The sequence below is a fragment of the Crocodylus siamensis genome, chromosome 9 (assembly GCF_052110815.1).
Source record: "Crocodylus siamensis isolate JL-2025a chromosome 9, ASM5211081v1, whole genome shotgun sequence".
Classification (NCBI taxonomy): Eukaryota; Metazoa; Chordata; order Crocodylia; family Crocodylidae; genus Crocodylus; species Crocodylus siamensis.
Window position 1 is genome coordinate 15247511 of NC_143403.1, and position 23386 is coordinate 15270896.

The following is a 23386-nucleotide window of genomic DNA, read 5'->3' on the forward strand; positions in this document are numbered from 1 at the left end:
TGATAATAAGTTGCTTGAAAGGAGAATATAAACGAAGAGAAAAGGGATACTAGTGTACCGGAGTGACCTGGCAGCAGCATTGCCCCTTCCTCTCAGGGTGTAGTATCTGAGCTCTGCAGTGATCACTGTTGTCAGGAAGAACAGTGCAGCTCTGGCTGTCCTCTGCTTCTGGTACATGTAGCCTGGAGTAGCTGGAAGCAGCAGAGTGGCTTGGTGTGCTGGAGCGGGATTAGAGAGCTGTTGTTGGTAGGTCACATAATGAATTCTATCACCATTTTTTCCGACTACTCGGTTGGTCTAATAAAAGATACCACATTTACTCAAAGAACCTTGCCTGCCTATGTCCTTAGACCAACACGGCTACAACTAAAAACCCAGTAGTGTGAAGGGGGGGGGGGAAGTGTGGGAACCCTCCTACACACTCTTCCCCCACCCCCCGCCATGGTGCACTGCCACCCAGCAGCACATGGCTCCAGCCAGAGCTGTACTTGATGGCAAGGAGCATAGCCAGGCTAGCCTACTTCTATCCTGTGGGGCTTCCTGTGGTGCACACGTAGCTCCCAGCACTCCTGCACCACTGGGAGGAAGGCTTACATGATGAAACAGGCTGCCTTCACCGCTCCCTGCTGTACAGGTCCCAGGACTCCTGCACAGGCCACAAGCACCCTGAGTGCCTGCTGCTGCTGCTGCCGGTGGGGCCTGTGCACCATCGGGGGGGCTGTGTAAGGGGTCCCACATGCACCAACCCTCCCTCGCCCAATCTCCGAGCTCCTCCTAACCTCCTCTGCACTCCAAGCAGCCTCAGTCCCATGATCCGTGCTCTTACCCACCTGCAGCTCCTCTTCCCCCTGCCACTTCACTACCTGCTGCTCAGAGCGAGTGCTGCAGCAGGGGGATGAGTAGGAGCCAATGGATGCTGGGGAAGCCAAGCAGTTTCCCCAGCAGCTGCAGCAGTAGTAGCAGCTGAAGCCCCTCCTGGAAACTGTGTGCTGGATGTGGTGTACTTTGATTTTAGCTACATTTCTGATACAGTTTCCCACAACATTTTTGCAGGCAAGCTGAGGAAGTATGGGCTGGATGAATGGACCATAAGGTGGATAGAAAACTGGCTGGAGCATCAGGCTCAGAGGATAGTAATCAATAGCTCGATGTCTAGTTGGTGGCTGGTATCAAGTGGAGTGCCCCAGGGGTTGATCCTGGGGCTGGTTTTGTTCAATGTCTTTATCAACAACCTGGAAGATGGCTTAAAGTGCACATTCATCAAGTTTGCAGATGGCACCGAGATTGGGGGAGTAATAGATACGTTGGAGGGTAGGGCTAGGATTCAGAGTGACTGAGACAAATTGGAGGATTTGGCCAAAAGGAATCTCATGAGATTCAACAGGGACAAGTGCAAAGTCCTGCACTTAGGAGAGAACAAACCCATGCATTGGTGCAGGCTGGGGTGACTGGCTGGGCAGCAGCTCTGCAGAAAAGGACCTGGGGGTTACAGTGGACAAGAAGCTGAATATGAGCCAGCAGTGTGCCAAGAAGGCTTGAAGCATCCTGGGCTGCATTGTTAGGTGTGTTGCCAGCAGGTCGAGGGAAGTGATTATTCCCCTCTCTTCAGCACAGGTGAGGCCACATCTGGAGTAGTGTGTTCAGTTTTGGGTGCCCCACCACAGAATGGATGTGGACAAATTGGAGAGAGTCCAGAGGAGAGCAACAGAAAGAGTTAGGGGGCTGAGGAGAGGCTGAGGGAACTGGGCTTATTTAGTCAAAGAGACAACTAGGGATGGTGGGGGGAGACATAATAGCAGTCTTAAACTACCTGAAGTGGGGTTTGAAAGAGGATGGAGTGAGACCAGTGGTGGCAGATGACAGAACAAGGAGCAATGGTCTCAAGTTGCAGTACGGGAAGTTTAGGTTACTTATTAAGAAAAAGATTCTCACTAGGAGGGTAATAAAACACTGGAACAGGTTACCCAGAATGGTGATAGACTCTCCATCCTTGGAGGTTTTTAAGACCTGGTTGTACAAAGCCCTGGCTGGGATGATCTAGTCGGGGATGGTCCTGCTCTGAGCAGGGGGTTGGACTAGATGCAACCTCCTGAGGTCCCTTCCAACCCTCATTTTCCACGATTCAATACAGTAATTGCCTCACAGTTTTAAGCATCAAAATGAAACATCAGCCATGGAAGATAATGATCAGAATTCCTAAAAACAGCGTTTTAACCAAGAGTCAGCCAGCCCATGCAGTCATAGTCATTGTCAATGGGAGTATCTCTAGTGCCTATGTTGCCTTACAGAATTGAATGTGCATCAGATAGCTATGATGAATGAGCTAGATCCTTGGCTTAGCCTAAGATAAATTTGGTACAGTTGGACTGGCTGGGCAGCAAAGCTGTGTTTATGCTCATTCAGTCCTGGAGTCAGGCCAGAACTTGGGGGAGCTTAGAGTGACCTTGGGAACCATCCTGGCAGCCTAGGATCGCTCCTTATCTCATGCCTGCTGTGGCAGCCTCTTCCCACCAACGGATTTCACTGACACAAGCAATTCCTCAGGGAGACGGTTAAGGCAGTTTCCCAGCAGCTGGATTGGACCTGAGATTTGGGCCTAGTCCCTATGTTCACTGGCAAATGTTTTCTTTTCTTACTGATGTTTCACAACTGTGGGACGCAGTACACGCAGTAGTACAGATAGCCATCCTCTTGCACAAATTTTATTGACTAGCAGGGATCTAACCTGGGCATTTATGTCACTACTTAAATTTCTTGTCATACTTATTTATTTTCTAACATGCTTTGAATACAATATAGAGTCAAGTAGAAACCATAATGCAGTGAGCAGAATCTAGTCTACAGATTATTTATTGTAACAGAGAGAACAAAAGGGTCATTTAATAATTATATTTAATAAACTCTCGGAGTCATGCAGTATATAGAACTATAACATTTACAAGTTGGAATCACTATTTAAGCCACTGAATCGCTTAATGCCTGTGAAATTTCACAGGAGGTAGAAAATGACTAACAGCTTCCCAGAAATCTACAATTCTTAACTAACTTTTAAAGCAAAAGTAATCATTTTTTACTTGCAGTAAGCTATGTAACAGAAGGAACATAAGGGTATTTTTCCATAGTGCTGAAAGAGGCCAATAGATGGGTAGCTCTGAAAAGTACCTCCACTTTCTTTTTGGATTTCTGATGAGTCCGGTAATAACAAGAAGCTGCAACTTCCAGGGAGCCAAGGAGAAGACAATGTTATATATTAGAACAAACAGGGATGTAAAATAACCGCAACTTGTTTTTCAGCAATAATTATTGTTTAAAAGTTCAGTCATACAACGGCGAAACGCAGTGAATTGAACATAGACAATGTGATCGGGACGTTCTGTTATACTGTCAGGCAAAGCAGTGCTACTTATCTCACCAGGGGCACTGGACTCTTTTCTCATAATGAGCACCCTACCTAAAGAAAGGGGAGAACACGGTCTCCCTCATTAGGAAGGCTGCCATGGAGACCAGACTAACCTGTACCTTTGCTGTTCTCTTTCTCTTTACTTAGTCCATTTAAGGCGGTTCCTTCTCTTATACCGGTCAAGAGGAATTTTACTAGTGACTTGAATAGGAGCAGTTGGAACCTTTCATTTGGGCCCAGTCCTGCTAGGCACTGAACACCTTTAATTCCCACTGATTTTAATGGCAGCTAAGTATATTCAGCACTCTTTAGAATCAGGCTATTACAGAGAAGAAGGAATCATATTTCTGCTACTGAAGATTAGACAGATCCGGAGGTCTTGGGACTGTGGTCTTGTCTCTTTGTCCCTAATATACTTTTCCAGGCAAACTCAGAAACCTTCTTACAGTAACCGAAACAACAAGTATTACTAAAGTTTGCTTTCTTAGCTAAAGGAGGTTTTCCAAGTCAGAGACATGACATTTAAGTTACTATGGGTGTTCAGCTTTCGCAGTGCTTGTGTCTTAATCACAAAGACTGCACCAGGTTGAAGGTAATTTGACACAGGGTTTGGCTGACCTATCCATTCACAAGTGTTCTGTAAAATAAGCTGGGCCATCATTTTGCTGTGTCACGCTGTGGACTGTAAAGGCATCATGTCACGCGCTTTGTTTGTCTTCTTTTTATTAGCTCCCAAGAGGGACAAATGAACAAAGATTATGAGCAAAAAGATACCTGGGGAGGGAAAATGGAAAACAACATTATTGTAAAGCTAACAGTATATTTGCAGAAGCTCACAATGTTGGATCAGACTTCTTTATTTTTGCATTTTTTTTTATATATGGATAAGAGGAAAGCAAGGTGAATACTATGGGAGGTAAGAATAACAAAGCAACAGCTGCTTACGTAGAAATGCTACTTCCAGGTAGAAAAGAGCAAACAATAGATTTAGTAATAAAAAGGCAGATTCTGTTTTGTTTAATGTTTGTGGGCAATGACGTACCTATAGCTCCAATGGTACCAACAATAATGCTCACTGCAGATAACACTGTGGGCCTTCCTTCTGTTCTTCCAACTTCTTGCATGCACTGTCCTTCAGTTGTACATAAGCAAATGGTGACTGAGGTCAAGAAAAAGAAAGACAAAGAATGCAGCATGAATTCCTCTGATGGCTGTTTTAGAAGCATGGACAGGCAGCTAAGTAGGAAGAGCATTTTTGTCAGCACTTGGACTGGAGTGGAAGAAGGGCCCCAATTTTACCCAGAACAGTATAAAATTGAATCTCCATATCCAGCCAGAGGTCTCTACAGATTCAGGTCCCAATGAGTGCATTCTTCAACTCCTTCCCACCCATCTGTTTTCCAGTCAGCACTAGCAAGTACCGGGGTCTGGTACTACCCATAGGCAGATGTAGGATTTTGAAAAGGGGGATACAGATGGTGTGGTGCATCATCGCATATAACACAGCACATATTTTTCTCTAAGTAAAAAGAAACTCAAAGCTTTACTAACGTGCTAGTATTCAGTTTACCATCAAAGCAAAAGCAAATAGAACGCGATTGGAATGAGTTACAAACAGTCTGCAAAGATATAGGAGCTACATTACCAGGAACAGCTAGAATGGCTCACTTGATTAGTGAAACATCAAGACCATTAAAAAGGAGAAAGGGTCATTAACACCTGTGGAATGAAGAATTTAGAACGTATCAGGTAGACTACAATGAGTGGGCCATGAATTCAGTTGACTCAATCAGCGCTGCCTGATTGGCAATGCTGCTACCACTGCCAGGCAGTTGGTTTTAAACTCCGAATAGCGGAGGAATCAAACAGGGGTGCAAGTGCAACCCCCCTGGATCTGTCCCTGAGCATACCCCATTACACCACCTCTGCCAGGACACCCATCATGTACTGGTAGTGATGATAGAGTATAGGAAAAATGTAGGGAGGAGGTGATTGTGTTTTCACAGTTAGGAAAGGGAGAAGATTCTGATTTTGTCACTGAAATCCACTCTGCCTTAATGCTAAGGAAATAAACTTCACTCCTTGAAAACCAAAGAATGGGAATCAGAGACCTTCTCAAACAGTGCCCATTTCTAGTCATATGTTTTGATGAACACATTGTACATTGTGAAAGCAACCCTGAACCCTTTTGTTGCTCCTTGCCTCTTTGGCAAAAAATAAAAACCATCTCCCATTATATTTTTAGCCTTAACTAGAAGTGTGACAGGCAGAGAAATTGTGAAGAAATAATTAGTAAAATTATTTTTAAATAGTGAGGAACATTTTCATCAGTAACAACTTTCCAGCCCTGCTGAAAAACACTTAACTTTTTCCTTATCCACAGACTTACAAGTTTTGAGACATCAGGCTTTTAACCCTTTCATGGAAGACTCATGTAAATGAAGTGAAATAGGTAAACTGAACAATTTGCAAAAAATTTAAAGTAAATATGGTCTTTTTCCTTGTTTTGACATGTATATAAACTCACACAAACTGATCCTAAAAGATTTTTTCAGTGCTTAACTTTCAATATATGTTCCTTTGGAACTTGGTGAGTTTAATTCCATGTATAAAGTTGAACATTTTCTTATTTAGAGCAATGCTAGACAGCCTCCAGTCAGTAGGAATCTTTCTACTGTCTTCACTCGGACTCGGATAATGGAATCTTCAATTAAATAAGAAAGTGGCAAATTCAAAACTGAGAAAAACCCATTGTACTCTTTGTTGTACATTTGAATCTCTGTATCTATCTGGTGACTCTTATCCTGTACAGGCGACCCTTGCTTAGCGCTCTTAATTGGTTCCATAAAAACTGAGCATTAAGCAGAACCGTGCTCAGTGAAACCCATTTCCCTATAGAAATTAATATAAATAAATGTAATTGGTTCCATCGCTGGCCGCTCGGGCACCACCTGCTGGCCCAGTCCCTGCGCTCCTGCCACCTCGCCCTGGGCCGGGCCCTGACCCCTGGTCTCATTGTTCTGCTGCCACAATTGTCCCCACTGGCTGCACCTGCTGGCCACCAGCACACCTGTGCCTGACCCCAGCCACCCCACCTGTGGGGCCTGAGCTGGGGACCCCCTGCCAGCCCAGGGATTTCTGGTGAGAAGGCAGTGGGCTCCAGGCAATGCGGAGGAAGCAGCAGGGCTACCTGCCCGCCAGTGCCCGCAGCCTCCTCTGCCCAGCGGGGGCTCCCTCCAGGACACCCGGCACTGGAACTAGCTGCTGCTGCCAGATGGCTGCAGGCTCGGGATGCTGTCCATGCCCTGTGGTGGGTGAGTGCGTGACTGGAGAAGGACATGGGCTGCACCCCAGGGGCAGGAGGGCTCCACCAGCTCAGCTCTGCTGTGGCCGGGGGCAGGAGACATCGTGCACGTGTCCTTGAGCAGTGGCTCGCACCCGCCCGGGCCCCGCACTCCTGCCAGCCCTGGCTCCGGGTCCCATGCTCCTGCCACCCCGGTAGCTCTGGCCCTGGGTGCCAGTCCAGGCCCTGAGCTCCTGCCACCCCACCAGCCCTGGCCCCGGGCACCAGCTCGTGCTTGTCCCCTGCCTGCCCCTTTTCACCACTGCCCCTGCTCCTCCCCACCTGCCCACCAGCCCCTCCTGCTGCCCTGCCTGGGGCCCTGCTGGCCCTGGCCCGGGCACTGGCCTGGGCTCTGCTTACACCAACTGCCCCCCCCCGCCCCCCCTTCTCACCGCCACCGCTGCTCCTCCCCATCAGCTCCAGCATCACGTGCTGGACCAGACCCTGCGCTCTTGCCACCCTGCCTTGGGCCCCTGCTGACCTCACGCACCACTACACCCCACCCACTGCCACCGCTGCTTCTCCCCACCCCCACACTCAGCATTATAGTGAAACGCGCTAAGTGGGACCCAGGTAGGTATTTTGAATGATTGCTATAGTGAAACTGCAGTAAGCAAAACTGCATTAAGCGGGGGTTGCCCATACCTTGCACACAGTGATCATCCCAGGCCTAAAGGGCTTATAGTCAGCCTTACCTATTACAGTTGTATCCTGGTCCTTGACTAAGGCACCCAGGCATTATGCAATACAAATAATAAATAACCCACTGACTGTTAATTTACCATATGAAATATAATAGGCTAACTGGAATATCCGGAGCTATACTAGTTAGTGCTAAGAAAAACATGAAGGACTCTTAAGGGTTTGAATCAGTGCCTAGTGGAGATTAGAACAGAATCTAATACGAGAAGGTGATTATCTCACAACTGCTTATTGAAGGGTTCCTAAACCATGAGGTACTGGATACTCTGTGAATAGAGTAAATAGACATTGGGTCTGATCCAGCGTGGCATGGCCAATGGATATAGAGCTCAAGGAACTAAAGAGTCTTGCAACAGTCTTGTGGTAGTGGACAGCTTTGCCCTAGGTTTCCCTGCATTGTACATATGTCAGACTTGGCCTTTGAATACACAGTTCTTGTATTTCAAAGTTGGGACCCATGTTAATTTCTGCTACATTTTATAACATTTATTTAATTTTTTAATGTAGCCTTTAAATGGAGCTGTGGAACAGGGATCTGATTACACAACTAGGATGCAGCAGAAAAGTGATACATAAATATTAAATGTTTCCATTTATCTTTCCAAAGTGTTTGCACTTAGGATGTTCCACTTAATGACCCTTAAAATAGACACTGTAAATGGTTCTCTTTCAAATGAAAGCGAAATACGTGCAGATGAATCACTGTAGCAGTGTTAAATACAAACATCAAAATGTTACTGAGAGCTCTGACCCCATGTGCATGCACAGCAATAGGCTCTTAAAAATTTAAGTGCCTGCTGACCTTATAAAATGTAATTAATGCTTTGAAATGTCTTAGGTATTCAGATGTAACAAACTACAGTGCATTAACTATTAAGAAATCTCAATGAACTGGGAGATTGTGTATTAGCCCCTAATCTTGCAACTGGATATGTTTCCTGTATCTGGAGCATCAAATGATCAGATCAGAGCCCCAAAACAAAACTGAAACTAAAGACAAACCAGTATCCCCAGAGTCCCAGACTCTTTGCTGATCTGGAGCTATACTAGATTTACCTGCCGTATATAAGCTACTATGTAGGGTGTTCTTGTGTTGAGTGTTTCTGTGCTTTGTAGTATTTTCTAAACTGAAGGAATTAAAATGAACAATCCTGTAATACAGACTTCCTGGTAAAACAAGAAATGCCATTAAAATACAGCTTTACAAATGATGGCACCAGTCCAGGGTGAGCTCCAATCGGATATCCCCCATGCCTTTGAGTGCCATATTGAAACGGATGGGATTTATTAGCAGCCCAGATCAAGTGCTCTGCTTCTTGTAAATGTTTTCCAATCACATTGGTTTCTTTATATTCTTTTCTGTAATGAAAGCACTGGTCTCATTCTCTTGACTTTATAGAGCTGTAAGAAGCAGTTCATAGAAAAATTATTCATGGCTCACATAGTCCAGTCTATTCTAAATCCTGAAGCTTATTTCTAGAGCTTGTACAGCAGTATACTTATGAGACAGTGGGAGCCAGGAAACACACAGTACTGGCAGGGCTGTGCACAAACCAAGCATCCCACTTGGCTAAAAAAGGCTGTATTTTAGCACTGCCACACCATGTTGGGTAGCTTGTGAATCAGGCTTGTATGGCCAGAAATTTGCTTTATTATATTAAGGCTCATCAACACATGGTATAGCCATCCAGGCTTCATGCTCCAGACCTACACAGTGAGAGCTGACATGCTTATGACACATAGCCCACTGGGGTGAACCTGGATCCCTCTAATTCTAGGGATTACCAACCAATGCAGAAGGCCTGGATTGCTCTCCTGCACACTGGGTTGGACTGCTGAAGCACCTGCTACATGTTAGCCACTTTCTAAACTTTCAAAGAACTTCATTGCCTAAGGACAGACAGCTTAGAGGCAGGGGAGCAGCAGCAAGCAGGGGGTAAATGGTAGGGCTGTGTGAAATGGCACCATTCCATTTCACCCGGAGTGTCGAGGTTTCGACAGAACAGCATTTCGTACCGAATTACATTTTGATTCAAAACGGCTGTTCCGTTTTGCTTCATCGAAACAGTGAGGTTGTTTCGACTTGTTTTGACTTTCACTAGATCAGCCGGGGATAAGAAGTCAGCCCAGCTGGGCTGACTTCCATTCCCAGAGGTACGGTCAAAACATTTTGACTAGCCTCGTTTTGTGTCGAAGCTGTTTTGAAGCCTTTTGTTTCATTTTGATTTTGCCGTTTTGACCTTGAAATGAGTCAAAATAGTGTCAAAATGAAATGGCCGGTGAAATTTTGCACAACCCTAGTAAATGGGGTGAAAGGAGTCTTTAATGTGGGTGGCATAGGGGCCATCTAGTTTGGAAGTGTTTCACATTCACTGTGCACATGATGCTAAGGTACACAGTTATGCCCAGAAATGTTAGCTGAATTGATTGCACTGCATGGGATTCTTCTGTGCTTTTGCAGGTAGGAACTGTAGTAAGATTTCCAGTCCTTCACCTCCTTAAAGAAGGTAGCTGGAAGGCATTGGTCTATGCCCATGTATCCTAGTCTACTTAGCTTCTCTTGATTTGAACTCCATTGTGGTTTATTAGTTGGGTGCCATCAGCAAACATGAACACCAGTGGCTAGTCAATGCTGTGAATCACTTAGGAGGAGAAGAGAGCTGCGGTGACTGTATGTCAGTGGTATCGTTCCACAGACAAGGAAAAGGGCTGCCTTACCTCAGTTTGTGAGGTGCACTGGGATGTGTTGGTAGAAATGAGTAGAATGGCCAGAATTAACTCTATATGGATAATATTCAAGACTTACTGTGAATACTGCCAGCAGCCATTGCGTGTGGAGCAGCCTGGTATCCACTAACATCACAGCCCGACAAACTTCTCCCTCAGTATTGCCTAATTTCCATGACCCTTCACAAAACCCTACCCCATCAGGTGCAGGATTTAGGCCCAACTCAAGAGGAGCCAAAGTGAAAGCCTTATCTCCCGGTCAGGTGCCCAGTGTGAGAGCAAGGCAGACAGGTCTATCATCTTCCTCAACTGTGCAGCAGCAGCAACACTGCTTGGCCACCCTCTTCAGGAGAGCAGAGGCCTGGGGAAATGGGAAGTTCTTGAGATCTATTTATAAATAGATCTGGTGGGTTAATGACAACAGCAGAAAAACATCACACCACTGGAAGTCTTTCTGGGCAACTTTAATCCCAATTAAACGATCAGCAGCTGTTCACCTAATAGCAAATACCAATCCCTATTTACATTTGTAAAGACAGTGAAGGCTAGAGATAACGCTCAGTATCATTGGACTTAAAGTAATACTAGCACAGGCCCAAAGATAACTTCTCTGATGTATCTTTTTTAGCCTCCTCTTGCTTTTTAATGTCCCAATGTGCTCAGGGCCATGTTTTCTACTAACTGTCCGTGCCTACATGCTGTGCTGCAATATGGCACATACTATTCCTTGAATGTGGAGTAGGTTATTCTGCCTTCTTCGTCCCTGTGTGTTTTGTGCATTATTCCCTATATACATTCCATTCAGTTTGTCAAACAAGATTTACTATTTATGCAGGCTCATTTTTAGCAGCTCGTATTTCTTCCCTATTTTGTGATCTCATCTCTTATTTATGTGCCTAGGATCTTGTCTGCCACTGAAGTCAGAATCACTTAGTCTTTCCTTCTATTTTCCTTCAGCCCCTCATTCTCCTTCCAGGCTCAATGTTTCCCTCCTCTGTAAGTAGTTACCATTATTAGAAATCTTTATAGCTGGATCAGCAGCCTTCTCAGCTGTCTCTCCAAATGTACATGTGGTGCTTTTCCATCTAATTACCTTTATTTGGGTCTGTAGTAGGAAACATTTTGAGGGTCATTGCTTGGATGAGGCACAGTTAAGTGAGCAACCAGCATGTAAAGTTTTCATGGTTAAAATGTTATTCTGCACTTCTGGACAGGGCATCTGAATGACAAAACTGTTTGAGGCTCTAAAATGAACTGCTTTTAATCCTATTTAAAGAAGCAAGAGCTTAGTACTGAATCCTAAAGGAAAGTTTATTTTCTTTCCATTGCAGGGCTTTCACCACAGATAAATTTTGTTTCATGCTCATGCTAACAAGGTACAAAGAAGACAGAGAATAAAACAATCTCCTGCATATGTTCTGTTGCAGTTACAACTGGTTTTACAAATGCAAACACAACTTCTTAGATGCAAAACAGTAACTTAGATTTTTCATTCTTGGCACAAGGCAGAATAGCATTCACATACACGCTGTCAGATAAACAAAACCGCTCTTCCCAAAAATGTATTTTGGCACTCAAAACAGTTCGAAGCAAGGCAGCAAAAATAGCATCAGTGGGAATTCATGGAGCAGCTTCAGCATAAGGACTGTAAGGAGCTCACTGCTACAATATGCAAGTCTCTGAAAAATGAAGTTTTATTCTTACTGACCATTTAAGCATATTCCTAACTCAGTCCTTTTGAGGCGCAAGGATGAAATCCATTTTATTTGCTTTACAATTTGCACTGGTTGGAGGGCTTAGAAAGGCTCTCCAGATCATGCCCTTCGTGAATAGCTTTCTGTGAGTGTCCCTCCGTTTATTTCAGAGGCACAGAGGTTTTAATCCGATTGCACCCTAAACTCTTTATTTTAAGGGCCAAATAATGGATTTTAAGGGCCAAATAATGGACTTGCTTCCCTCAGGGAAGCATAGAGGGTGACTGCACAGTGCAGTGGCTGAGTGGAGATACTCTGCGGATTTTTGTCAGTGCAGGACAGACAGGTGCCGTGAGCTCACTGTGATGCAAACACCTACTCTAGAAGGAAGCAGTATGATTTTTTTCCATCTAAGCATCTGCTGCTGCCCATAGTGAGACACACAGGGTGGGAGGGCTCTGGCCATGGTTCTGGGTGTATTAACTTGCCCCACATAGCCCAAATATTCGGTCTGCATTGTCCAAGTCCTGCAGCAGTGAGCTGGGTGGAGAGGCTTCTTGTACCTTCTATCCTTCCTGGGGTGCTGGTGAGAGGGCAACTGGAATTATTTAGCCCTCTTTCTAGACTTTACTCCAAGACTAGTCCAGAACAGACTCTGGGTTTTCTGTGTCCTGTGTTTACCATCTTATTTTTTTATTTTAAAAAGAAAGCCCCAACCTGGTGCTAGGAGTGCTTTACAGTGGACATACCAGGTATTTAAAAAATTCATGCTTCATGCTTGGTTTAGTCACTAGGAAGACAGATGTACTGACAGAAGCACAGTCAGCTCCCTGTCCTCAGTCTGATTATTAGTATGGGGGAGGTGTGCCTGTTGTTTGATCAGTGAAAGAAAGTTTGTATTGGAACTGGTACTATCAGCCAATATGTCTCTGTAGTCCTGATGACTGAAGTATGTGTATGTTTTTTGAGACACTCTATATAATGAGAATATCTCAAATGGAATCAAATGCCAGCTTATAAAAGCAAATGGAAACAGAAAAGAATAGCAAGTGCTTTTTAGGGCCATATTACATGGCCTATGTTACTGGGGCCACGTGGGAGGAGGGTAGAGACCAGGAAGAGAGATCATGATTTAAAGCAAGAACAGTTGCACATTAGCCTTCTACTTTTTGCTCTGTATAAGAGGGTAGCTGTAAGAACCTTCTCCACACTGTTACTGAAATGGTGGCAGTAGGAAACACCTTCTTATTACCTGGTAGGTGAACATGTTGGGTTTGAGATGGAATCCCACTATCTTTCAGGATAATAGGAACAAGATGCAATTTGGGTTCCAACCAGCTAATTCCCATGGTGAGATAAGCATGAGTATCTGTCAAAAAGAATATGAAAAATGAAAAGGAAGGACTAATGTCACAGCCGAGCATTTTGTGCATTTGTGTGCAAAAGAATCTTTTGGAGAAAGAATGCAAACAATCAAACAACTTCACTCATCCCCCTCTCATTTTCCATGGAAAATATTGAGTCATCGTTCAAGTGGCTACCATGCAATACAAAAAATCTTTTGTGGAACTAATTGTAAGACAAAATAACTGGTCGTGTTGCTGACTGAGGGTCTGTTACCTGCAGGGTGCTGTGTTCTGAAGGCAGGAAGCATTTGGCACCTTAGGCTGTAGAAGACAGAAACCCTAAAATCTTTCTTATGAAATCCAAGGAAGGTTGGCATGTGATAACATTACCTATTGCATTACCTGCAAAGCCTAAGCATGAAAAAGAAGGTGTAGTTAAGGAAACTAGCAGTCTAATACGGCCCATTTAACAAACACATATTATGGATATGGTAAGGTACTGTTTGCTGGTTTCTGCATGCTTGCGTAGTACCTTACCTTAGCCCCGTGGGAAGGAGACGATGGTAGCTTTAAGTCACCACTGTCCCCCTGCATTCTGTGCTGGGGGAGGCAGGGGAAGTCCCCCTGATGCCTTCCTGCAGCGTGGGCCACGGTACTACCTAGAATCCCTCCAGCTCTGTGTACCCAGTGAGGATCACTGTCTCACTTACCTCCTAGTCTGGAGCTTGCAGGAGGAACCCTGGGAGGCCACCTTCTACTGTCTTTTACTGTGTCTTCCTTGGGAGAATTTTCCCCCAGCCAAAGCCAGGATATGTTTTTACTGCTCCTTCTATTTCACCTGGCATAAAGGTGAAATAGGAGCAGTAAAAACAGCAAAGTGGGAGTGAAGATGTTGACCACAGTACTTCATGAAAAGGTTTAGTTGTCAATTGTCAACTGTATTAATATTTCCCATTAACTATATCCTTTGAAAGAAAGCAGTAATATACAGAAAGTAACAAAGTTGATATTGCTGACCCATCTGTCTCTGCTTGTCAGTGTCTAATGTCTGAGCCTCTTCTATGTAACATTAATTAGCGATAGCACAGTCCTTAGAGGACCCACCAGAAAAGGGTCATTGTATCAGATGTGACAGCTTCTTTTAACTTGTTTGAAAATTAACCAGAGGTAGAATTAGTTTGGAGATTAAAGAGAAAATGCTGTCTGTTGTCATGATTTCCTTTTCCCCAAGCTTCATTGTTAAAGAAACACCATATGATTTTCAAATAATGACAATTTCTTAAACACTGCTATTTCTATGCTTCAGCATTACCATTTGTGTGAACCTAGGTGAAAAGATTTATTTATGTTTCAGATGTTTTGTGTAATGTACTTCAATTGTGTAGTTAGATAGAGACAGACATGAGCCATTTTCCAAATACCTACTAAGTTTAATCAGCATTGGCATAAGCCATTTGAGTAATCATTAAGACTTAACCTACAATACTGGAAAGCATGAGTATTTTATCTTTTTCAAAATTACAGAGAAATCACAGTCAGCTTCCTCATGGGATTGTGTTTGCAATATTAATTTTATCCCTAATGAAATACCTGTACACCAAGAATGCTGGTCTTCCAGCTGCAAAAAAATACCTCTACCATTTGAACTAAAGAAAGAGCTTGTTAGCAGTCAGATATTAAAAAAAAATCCTTTTCTCCTGTTTAGTCTGAAATCAGTCGCACACAGATGTAAAGGAGTAGTGCCGACTGCAGCTGAAGCCAATGGCAAAACTCCCAGTGCATTATTAAGGGCAGCAGCCAGGGCAATAACTTCCAATCAAAAGTTGGAGAGCCAAACCATCCATAACAAAGAATGCTTAATTACTTGGCTCAGTTATACTTTCCTTCAAGGGTGCTACATGAATTTTCAAGGATATCTCAGGTAATTATAAAGTAGAACAAAAAAAGGAGGGGCAAAAGTCAAATTTTAAAATGATATAACTTTTAGGGACGTGAAATTCAAAAACAATTCATTAGCTGTCATTTCTACCTTGCAGACATATTTTCCTTGTCCATGACAGTCATTTAGGGAATTCTTAGATCAAGTAGATTTCTAAGCTAATGTTAGTTGGAAACTAAAACGTTACTGTCTAATGGAAACTATTTTTTTCCCCAGCTATGGAAAAGCTACCATTTTCCATAATGAAGCCTAGATTTATATACATACCATTGATTGTGTTGATCCTCCAGTTACTCTGATGCGTTGGGTCATTGGCAAGTGAAAACCTGAAAGGAACGCTATTTTCTGCCCCGTCCTGGTCAAATGCACTGATAATGATAGACTGCTCTTCCCTCTGTGGAGTGCAGAGATATGAGGCAGAGTAGTCTCCTACTAGATACGGAGGGTTGTCGTTGACATCCAAGATGTGGATCACTATATCAGTGGAGACTGTCATTGATGGGCTGCCTGCAAGGAAACAATAACGTAGAACACATAAATCTTGAGTGAAATCACTCCTTGGTTCTAATTTCTGCTATTAATAATGTTTCCGCATTCTTTTGGAAACAGTTATGATATGAGAAATTTAAATTATTGCTGAACGGCAGACATGTAGCCAGTAGTGTGAACTGCTTTGAAAACCTGACCCTGATGCTTAGAAAACTTTGGCCATAAAAGTCATGGCCAGGGATGGTCCTGCTTTGAGCATGGGATTCGCCTAGATGACCTCCTGAGGTCCCTTCCAACCCTCATTTTCTATGATTCTATGAAACTTCTCTCTGAAATTGTGGAAAGACTTGTTTAGAACAGTAGACATAGCCATATAGATGTAAAGGAAATGAGGTTCACAGAAAGCATTCCTAGGATGCAGTTTCTAATCCTATATTATAGGACTGAGTCTCATATAAAATCTTAGGTAGATTAGATAAAACAGACAGTCATTTGGCAGCTTCTTTACAGTGTCAGCCTAATTATATAACCCCTGTGTCTTGAGACAATAGAAGTAACTTGTAATGAGGTGTAAGTAGGTACATTTGTTCACGTAGGCTAAGAAGCTAAGTGTAGACATTAAAAAATCCTGAGCCTGAATTGATTCAATCTTTGCAGGTTAGTCTAACCTGGCTAGGCTGACCTGGTTTGTAACCACACAGATATTCTCTCCAGACTGAGGAAATTCAGGCACATGCCTGCAGTGGCTCAGGCTAGAAGCTGGGGGGGCGCAAGAGCAGCTCTCCCTTTCCTTACACGACACTGAGCTGAGGGGGGTGTGGCCAGGCCCTGGCAGGACCTCTGACTAGGGAGGTCTGCTTGCACCATCCCAGGCTTTTCTCGCTCACTGCTCAAGGGGCCAGAGTGTTGCCAGCCCCCTGCTAAGCACTCTGAGGCAAGGGGTGGGGGGTGCAGTGCATGCATCTGTTGATGATACGGAGCTTTTCAATCTCCCTCCCTGCTTCTTTACACTGTCTGCAGCAAACTGACAGGTAGCTCCCAAGCCAGCAGGGAGCTGATAACAGTGTTTATCACCCAATCAGCAAAACAATAGTCTCTCTCCATTATTGCAAACTCTTCTTAAACAGCTTACCACCTGACCTGTTGATTAGCTCCAAAAAGCACTAAGTGGTCACTGTTTTGTCTGCCTGTCTCAGTGAAACTGGAGACACACACACATCTGCATTAGCTAGCATACCACATGCCTAGGGTCTGTGGCGCTGGGGACCCTGCTGTGGGAGCTGGGAGGGAGGGAAGGGGTCAGGGCAGGCTTTCCAGTACTAGATTTTTGGCTGTTCCCAAACTATTCATACCTGTATATTTGTGCATGCAAGAGAAAATATTGGAATTCAGTCACAGAATCCAGGTTACGTGAGCAAATGCTTATTTGCACAGACAAATGTATGGATGCAAATTTGGAAACAACTGCTGAAAAGTTGGCCCTTGCTGTCCATATTATAGTACTGTTAAAATAAAATCCAACAATTCTGTATAATTTTTTTCTCAGCTTTCATTCAAGGGTGTGCTATCATATGAATGTGCGATATATATCTCACTTATTGAATTGGTGAGGTAATAATACTTCTTTACAGTGCCTTGATAAAGCCAAACTTGAAGGAGAATTTTTAATTTTTAGTTCTTCGTAGGAGAGATTTCCGTAAACCAGAGAATCTAAAGAAGGGCAGAGAGATGACTGGAGGATTAGAAGATAAGTCTCGGCCTCTGTGGAAATGACATGGTTAAATGAACTGATCGATACTGATATTCTTTTATTGTTCCAGTAAACAACAGACTGACAAATCCTGCCCAAACAGCAAATCCACATAGTATAGTCATAAGATCTTTGTCAGAGTTAAGGGGCAGATCCGCACCAAAGATGACCTGACCAAACAATGAAAACCCAGAGTGACTCATCGCACTGCGTATTTGTGAGCCTTGAGCTGACTCACTAGCAGCTTTTGAAATATATATTAGATAGAGGATGTCTCTTATTAAGTGGCAGTATCCAATCTCTGTATCAGAGCTGTGTAGATGATTCTGCTGTTCTCCTTTTGTACTTGGAGTGCTGCACATACCAGGAATGAATCCTCTCCACAACCAGTGAACACTAAGCTAAGACATTGGGACCTAATTGTGGGAGGTGCGGAGCCCCTCTCTTAAGAGCCCTCTCTAATCTTACTAATATCAAGGCCTTGGAGAACTGGGCTTTTGGAGGGCTTAGGACTATTTATATTTTGGAATGAATCATCCTATTTGTTTCATACTGCAATCATCTATAAAGAAATGTGATCACAGTCATCTCCTTGACCTTGCCCCTTAAATGCATTCAGTGATTTACCATTCAGCTGTGGTGTTGGCTTCAGGCAATTTGAATGCCAGACCTTTCATCCCCTGCACACTGCAGCTAGATGACTGCAGCTTCATAGGACAGAAGATTTTTAAAATTACAATACTGGCTTTCACATATAGCTATTTCATTTTCAATGACGATGGCAAATTCTCTGGCTAGTGTCAGACATCCATGTGAATCAGAGGCTGAAAGAGAAATGTTCTTGTCCGATTTGTTTTTTTTGTAGGTAAGTGTATTTGTGATGACAGTGTGAATCATTGTGAAGAAGCAATTTTTATAGAATAAAAAGCTGAAATGTCTGTGCAATTATGCTTGAATTAACAGCTCTGGTGTTTAAAAGCAGCCTCTTTCATTTTATCCAATGACCGCTGACTTCAAACTACTATTTGAGGCAGAAATGTCCAAATCAAATGATGCAGAATGTGAACTAAATATTACTTAACCAGCTCAGATGCAATTAAAACCATCAAAATGTTTTTAAAGTCTTGATATTACACAATTTCACTCTAGTTTCTTAGTTATGTAGCAGGCATTTTATATTTAAAGTAAAATACTCTGGAACAAAAGTGGTGACACTTGTTTCACCTTAAAACCAGATTAGAATCTGTCCCATTGGTGCAATTCTGATGACTTATTGGCATTGCATCTAATTTTCACCAGTGCAACTCAGAACTGAATTTTCTGTAACAAATTGTTCTCTGAGGGGTCTTTTCTAAGCCTTACAGTCTCCATCTGGAAGAGGGACAGCTCTAGGAGTACACCTAATTTGCCTCTCTCTTAGGAAATGGACTGTGAAGGATGCATTGTGGTAGAGATGTATTTTGCAGCATTTCATTTACAGTCTGCCAGTTTTGACCACTGATATATAAAAAAAAAATATACCTCAGCTCAAACATTACTACCTCTTCTGTAAGCAGGAACAGAACTCTATGCTAAAAAGTTCTTCTTCTGCTGCCTACAAAACTTACAGACTCCTGGAGGCCTTCACACATCCATAATATTCCTTTCTTGTAACCTAGACAGAAGGTAAGTGTAGAACAAGTATAACTTTTTCTGTTTCCTTCTGTCAAACACACATGCAGTGTTGATGTAGACTCTTTCTAGACTGCTGATCACAGAATCATAGAAAATGAGGGTTGGGAGGGAACTCAGGAGGCCATCTAGTCCAACCCCTGCTCAAAGCAGGACCCTCCTCAACTAGATCATTCCAGCCAAGGCTTTGTCAAGCTGGGCCTTAAAAACCTCCAAGGATGGAGAGTCCACCACCTCTCTAGGTAACCTGTTCTATGCTTCACCACCCTCCTGGTGAGACAGTTTTTCCTAATACCCAAATTAAATGTCCTTTGCTGCAACTTGAGACCATGGCTCCTTGTTTTGTCACCTGTCACTACCGAGAACAGTCCAGCTCCATCCTCTTTGGAGCCCCCCTTCAGGTGGTTAAAGGCTGCTGTCAAATGCCCTCTCAGTCTTCTCTTCTGCAGATGTGGACACACAAAGTGGTTACCGTGGATTTTAACAGATAATCACTAAGTTTACTCCACAGAAAGAAGTGGTGCATGACCCGCTGTCCCAGGCTGGCTGGCTGCAGTAGCAGTTACAGTACTTTGCCGATGGTGGTGAAGGCTTACCTTGAGCAATGAGCTACTCTGGCAGGAAATGGACTAGTGCACGGGTGGGCAAGCATTTGGGTTGGCAGGCCACTTCTAACATTTTAATGACCTGTCAAGGGCCACACATCTCTCTCCCTCACCCTGTTCCCCCTTCCTGGGGCTGTGACCAGCACAGAAGCTTGAACTTGCCTGCAGCTTTAGCAGGTGTCTTCTCCCTTAGACCCATACCCATTTATCAATGTATCATGTAAATCCATTGGCATCACCTCTAAATTAGTGATGGCACTGGGGTGGTGTGGTCAGTGAGGCACGTGATTGACAGTCCAGAGGTTGCAAATTTGAGGCTGCAGCAGAAGCAGTCGTGGTGTGGCCATGTCAGATTCCAACAGATCTGTGAATTTTGCCAGATACCTTGTCACAAGGACATGAGAAGAGAAGGGACCTCTGAATTTGGCCCACTCTCTTTTGGCCCACTCTTCTTTTTCTGGTTTTCCTTGCACCTCCGAGGGGGCAAAAACTGTCATCCAAAGCCAACAAAGACGTTCTTACCTTTGTCCTGAACTACAACCTGCATCCAGTAAATGTCCTTCACAGTCTCTCTGTCCAAAACCTGCATAACTTTAACCTTTCCAGAATACTCATCAATAGAAAACCAGTTTAATGTATCATTTCTTAGGGAGTAGCTGTGAAGGGAAACATAAGGATGGCCTAAATGAATGACTGACTTTCATTTAATGGTTTACAAAACAAAATAATGAAGTTTGCTGCTCAGTCTGTGTTTTGTTTTGAGCCTGTCAAGTCACTGCAAGTCCATGAAGAGCAGAACCTGTTTGTTGCCCAGTATTAGTATGCACATTTATGGTGCAGCTATTAATGATCTACATCATGTCCTTTCACTTGGACTACTAGAATCAGGCTTTGGAGTAACAAAAAACCCCACCAACTGGAAGTTAAAGAAAGAAGATTCTACTTTGTTGAGCAGTAAAATCTACTAAACTAAAAATTAAGAAGGCAGACTTCTGAGTCCGATATAAACCTAGAGTTTCAGAAATGGGTACTTTGCCATATAAATGACCCAGTCTGCCTTAGGAAATGCTGCCTTTGTATAGACAAAATTTTCCTGGGGTCATAGCTTCCCATAGAAGAGTACAAATAATCACCACTGACGACAATGCAAGTGCCTCTTATTTTCTTAATGGAGGGTGGGACTGCTATAGAATAATTTCACCTGAATTTGTCTGAGTTGAATCAATGATAGGCCTGATTCACATAACTGATTCTTTTATTGATTTGGGTGAAGAGTTATAAACCAGTTCAGGTTGACAAGTAGAGGAGAAGCAATAAAAAAGACTTCACAGCAGGGATATTAGCACTGTTTATTTTAAAGTTGCTGACACTTCTCATTATAAGACCCCATTTTGAGTTATTAACTGTCCAGGCTAAAAGTTACCCTGCTGAGTATTTGCATCCATTAAATTTCAACTACAATGATTCATTAATTTCCAAGAACACGTATAGGGGGAAAACATTGAGAAACCTGATGGAATTTGTGGGGGTTTTTTCTTTAAGCAAATTGAAACAAAGAAAATGAAATGCAAAAGCCATGCATGTTAAAAGAACACCACTAAAGTTGCAAAATCAGAAGTTAAGCAAACTAGTACTAATGATGCCTCTACAGCTTTTAACTTAGCCCTTTGTGATAAGCCTTAGGATACAGCGTTTGATCACAAGATCACATAGTCTTGGAAGTGCAGAAATTTGAAGGTACATGTTGAGTGAATCCAAGGATTGCAGAAAGAAAAATAATGGTCTTGTGCCTCGAGCAAAGGAATGCTGCCCTGGAGACTTCTATCCCTGTCGCTGTCTCGGAGCCTGTGTCACCATAAGCAACTCACTTCAATCAAACTTTTCACAATCACTGCTTGCGTGTTCCTTATTTTCTGTGTCCAGACTTTGGGATCTGATATGCAGAACTGTAGCGAGCAGCAACCAAAGTAAAAGGGAACTGTGGTCTGAACATATCAAATGCTACAGGATGCCAAATACTCTGAAAAAGCAAGCGTTTCTTGTTCTATATTGGGCACCCCAAATTGGGGTACAATTATATTCCTAATCACTGTGCTACTCTGTGGGGAAGATAGTATTATCTTCCTAATCTCCCAAGGCTATTGTGAAGAGAAATCAATTAATGTGCGTGAAGCACTTGGGCACTGTAGTGATGAGTGACATAAGAACATCCAGCCTGATCGGTCTCCTGTCCCTCTTCCTTTAGCGCTCGCAGCATTTTGAAGCACGGGGCGTTCTCATTTGGAAGGACATTTTTTACTTTGTTTTCAATTCCCATTTTAGTAATTCCTAACAGCATATTTGCCTCTTTGCCTGCTGCTGGCCACTGGGCTGACGTTTTCAGAGACTATGCACAATAATTCCAAGACCTCTTTCCTGCGTAGTATCAACTAGTGTAGAGCCCATTATTGTGGATGCGCGTCTTGGGTTATTTTTTCCCATGTGCATCACTTTGTGCTTATCAACACTGAACTTCATCTGACATTTTGTCTTCCAATTTTACAAGGTCCCTCTGCAGCAATTCAGTCAGCTTTGTCTTTTTTCTGTCCTGAATAATTTGGTGTCATTGGCAAATTTGGCAACCTCTCTATTCTCTCCACCCCCTTTTGAAATAATTTATGAATATATTAAACAGCACTGGTCCCAGCACAGACCCTTGCTGGACCTCACTATTTCCCTCCCCCATTGTGAGAACTGATCATTTATAGCTACTCTGTTTCCTGTGGGTCAGGAAAAGCCCACAAGGGAATGAATAATTCTGTCTTCTGGGCAGAGTTTGAATAGCATGCAGTAAATAAAACACGAGGCTGCTTATGGAACAATTACGCTAAAATGAAATGTTAAATAGCTGCCTGTTAAATGGCCATCCATTTCATGCAGGAGTCCTGCAAAAATATTGTGTGCAATCATGTCATGATTCCTTTGCACAGCAGCAGGGGGATTAAGATAATGCCCTTTACCTTAATATGTTTCCTAACTTTGAGTACTTGGCTCTGCAATTTTCGACATAAGACTTGTGTTTTTCAATTTGATCTTTTGTTTGACTGCAGGGAAATTTTCAAGATTGCTGGAAGACTTGGGATCAGATACCTGATTGTGTCAGATATGCAGAACACCCTGCAAAATCCTTTACATTGGGGATTGTGACGATGGATTCAAGAGGTGTTGTGGGAGGGGAGACTTGCCCTACCAACAGTGGGCTATGTGGCAAATCCACCATGCTGGAGAAGTCTCCATTTGACTATTAGTGACCATTGATACTCAGGGTGTTTGGTGGAGAAAAATAAATCTGTGAATGGATCTGAGGGGGAAAGGATGGGTATTAGAAAGGTGAGAGAGGCTGCAGTGGCCAAAATGGGGGAGAATATGGCAATAGTAGCACACTGCATGATGAGTTGGAAGCAGAACTGTGCAGTGCTTCCTAAAGTGCCCTCTGACCTTCTCAGGAAAAAAAAAACATTTCTTGAGCACTAGTTCAAAATGGAGATGTAGATTTTTGAAGTCCCTTTGGGATCTGTTGAGTAGGATTCCCTTTGTATTTGCTTTTAATAAAGAGCACTATTAGCCCAGTGGTTATCCTGTTTTAAAAGGATCAGATTAAAACTGTGTACTTATTTTCATGCTGTTTGGGTACACATTTACAGAGACAAATAAGAAGTAATTTGAACTTCAGACTGTGCT

General features: G+C 43.2%; 1 protein-coding gene across 2 annotated transcripts in view; it reads right to left on the bottom strand.

Moving 5' to 3' along the window:
• Positions 1–2818: 2818 nt before the first annotated feature.
• The window catches only part of CDH16 (cadherin 16), a 76822-nt gene continuing 56254 nt past the window's right edge, over positions 2819–23386 (bottom strand). For both annotated transcript variants that reach the window (XM_090063000.1, XM_090063001.1), the window contains exons 14-18: positions 20189–20322; positions 15419–15658; positions 13119–13235; positions 4443–4559; positions 2819–4174 (exon numbers count right to left, since the gene is read on the bottom strand). In XM_090063000.1, coding sequence (XP_089919126.1) covers positions 4071–4174; positions 4443–4559; positions 13119–13235; positions 15419–15658; positions 20189–20322 — 712 coding nt within the window. In that variant the 3' untranslated portion in view covers positions 2819–4070. The remainder of the gene's footprint in view (positions 4175–4442; positions 4560–13118; positions 13236–15418; positions 15659–20188; positions 20323–23386) is intronic.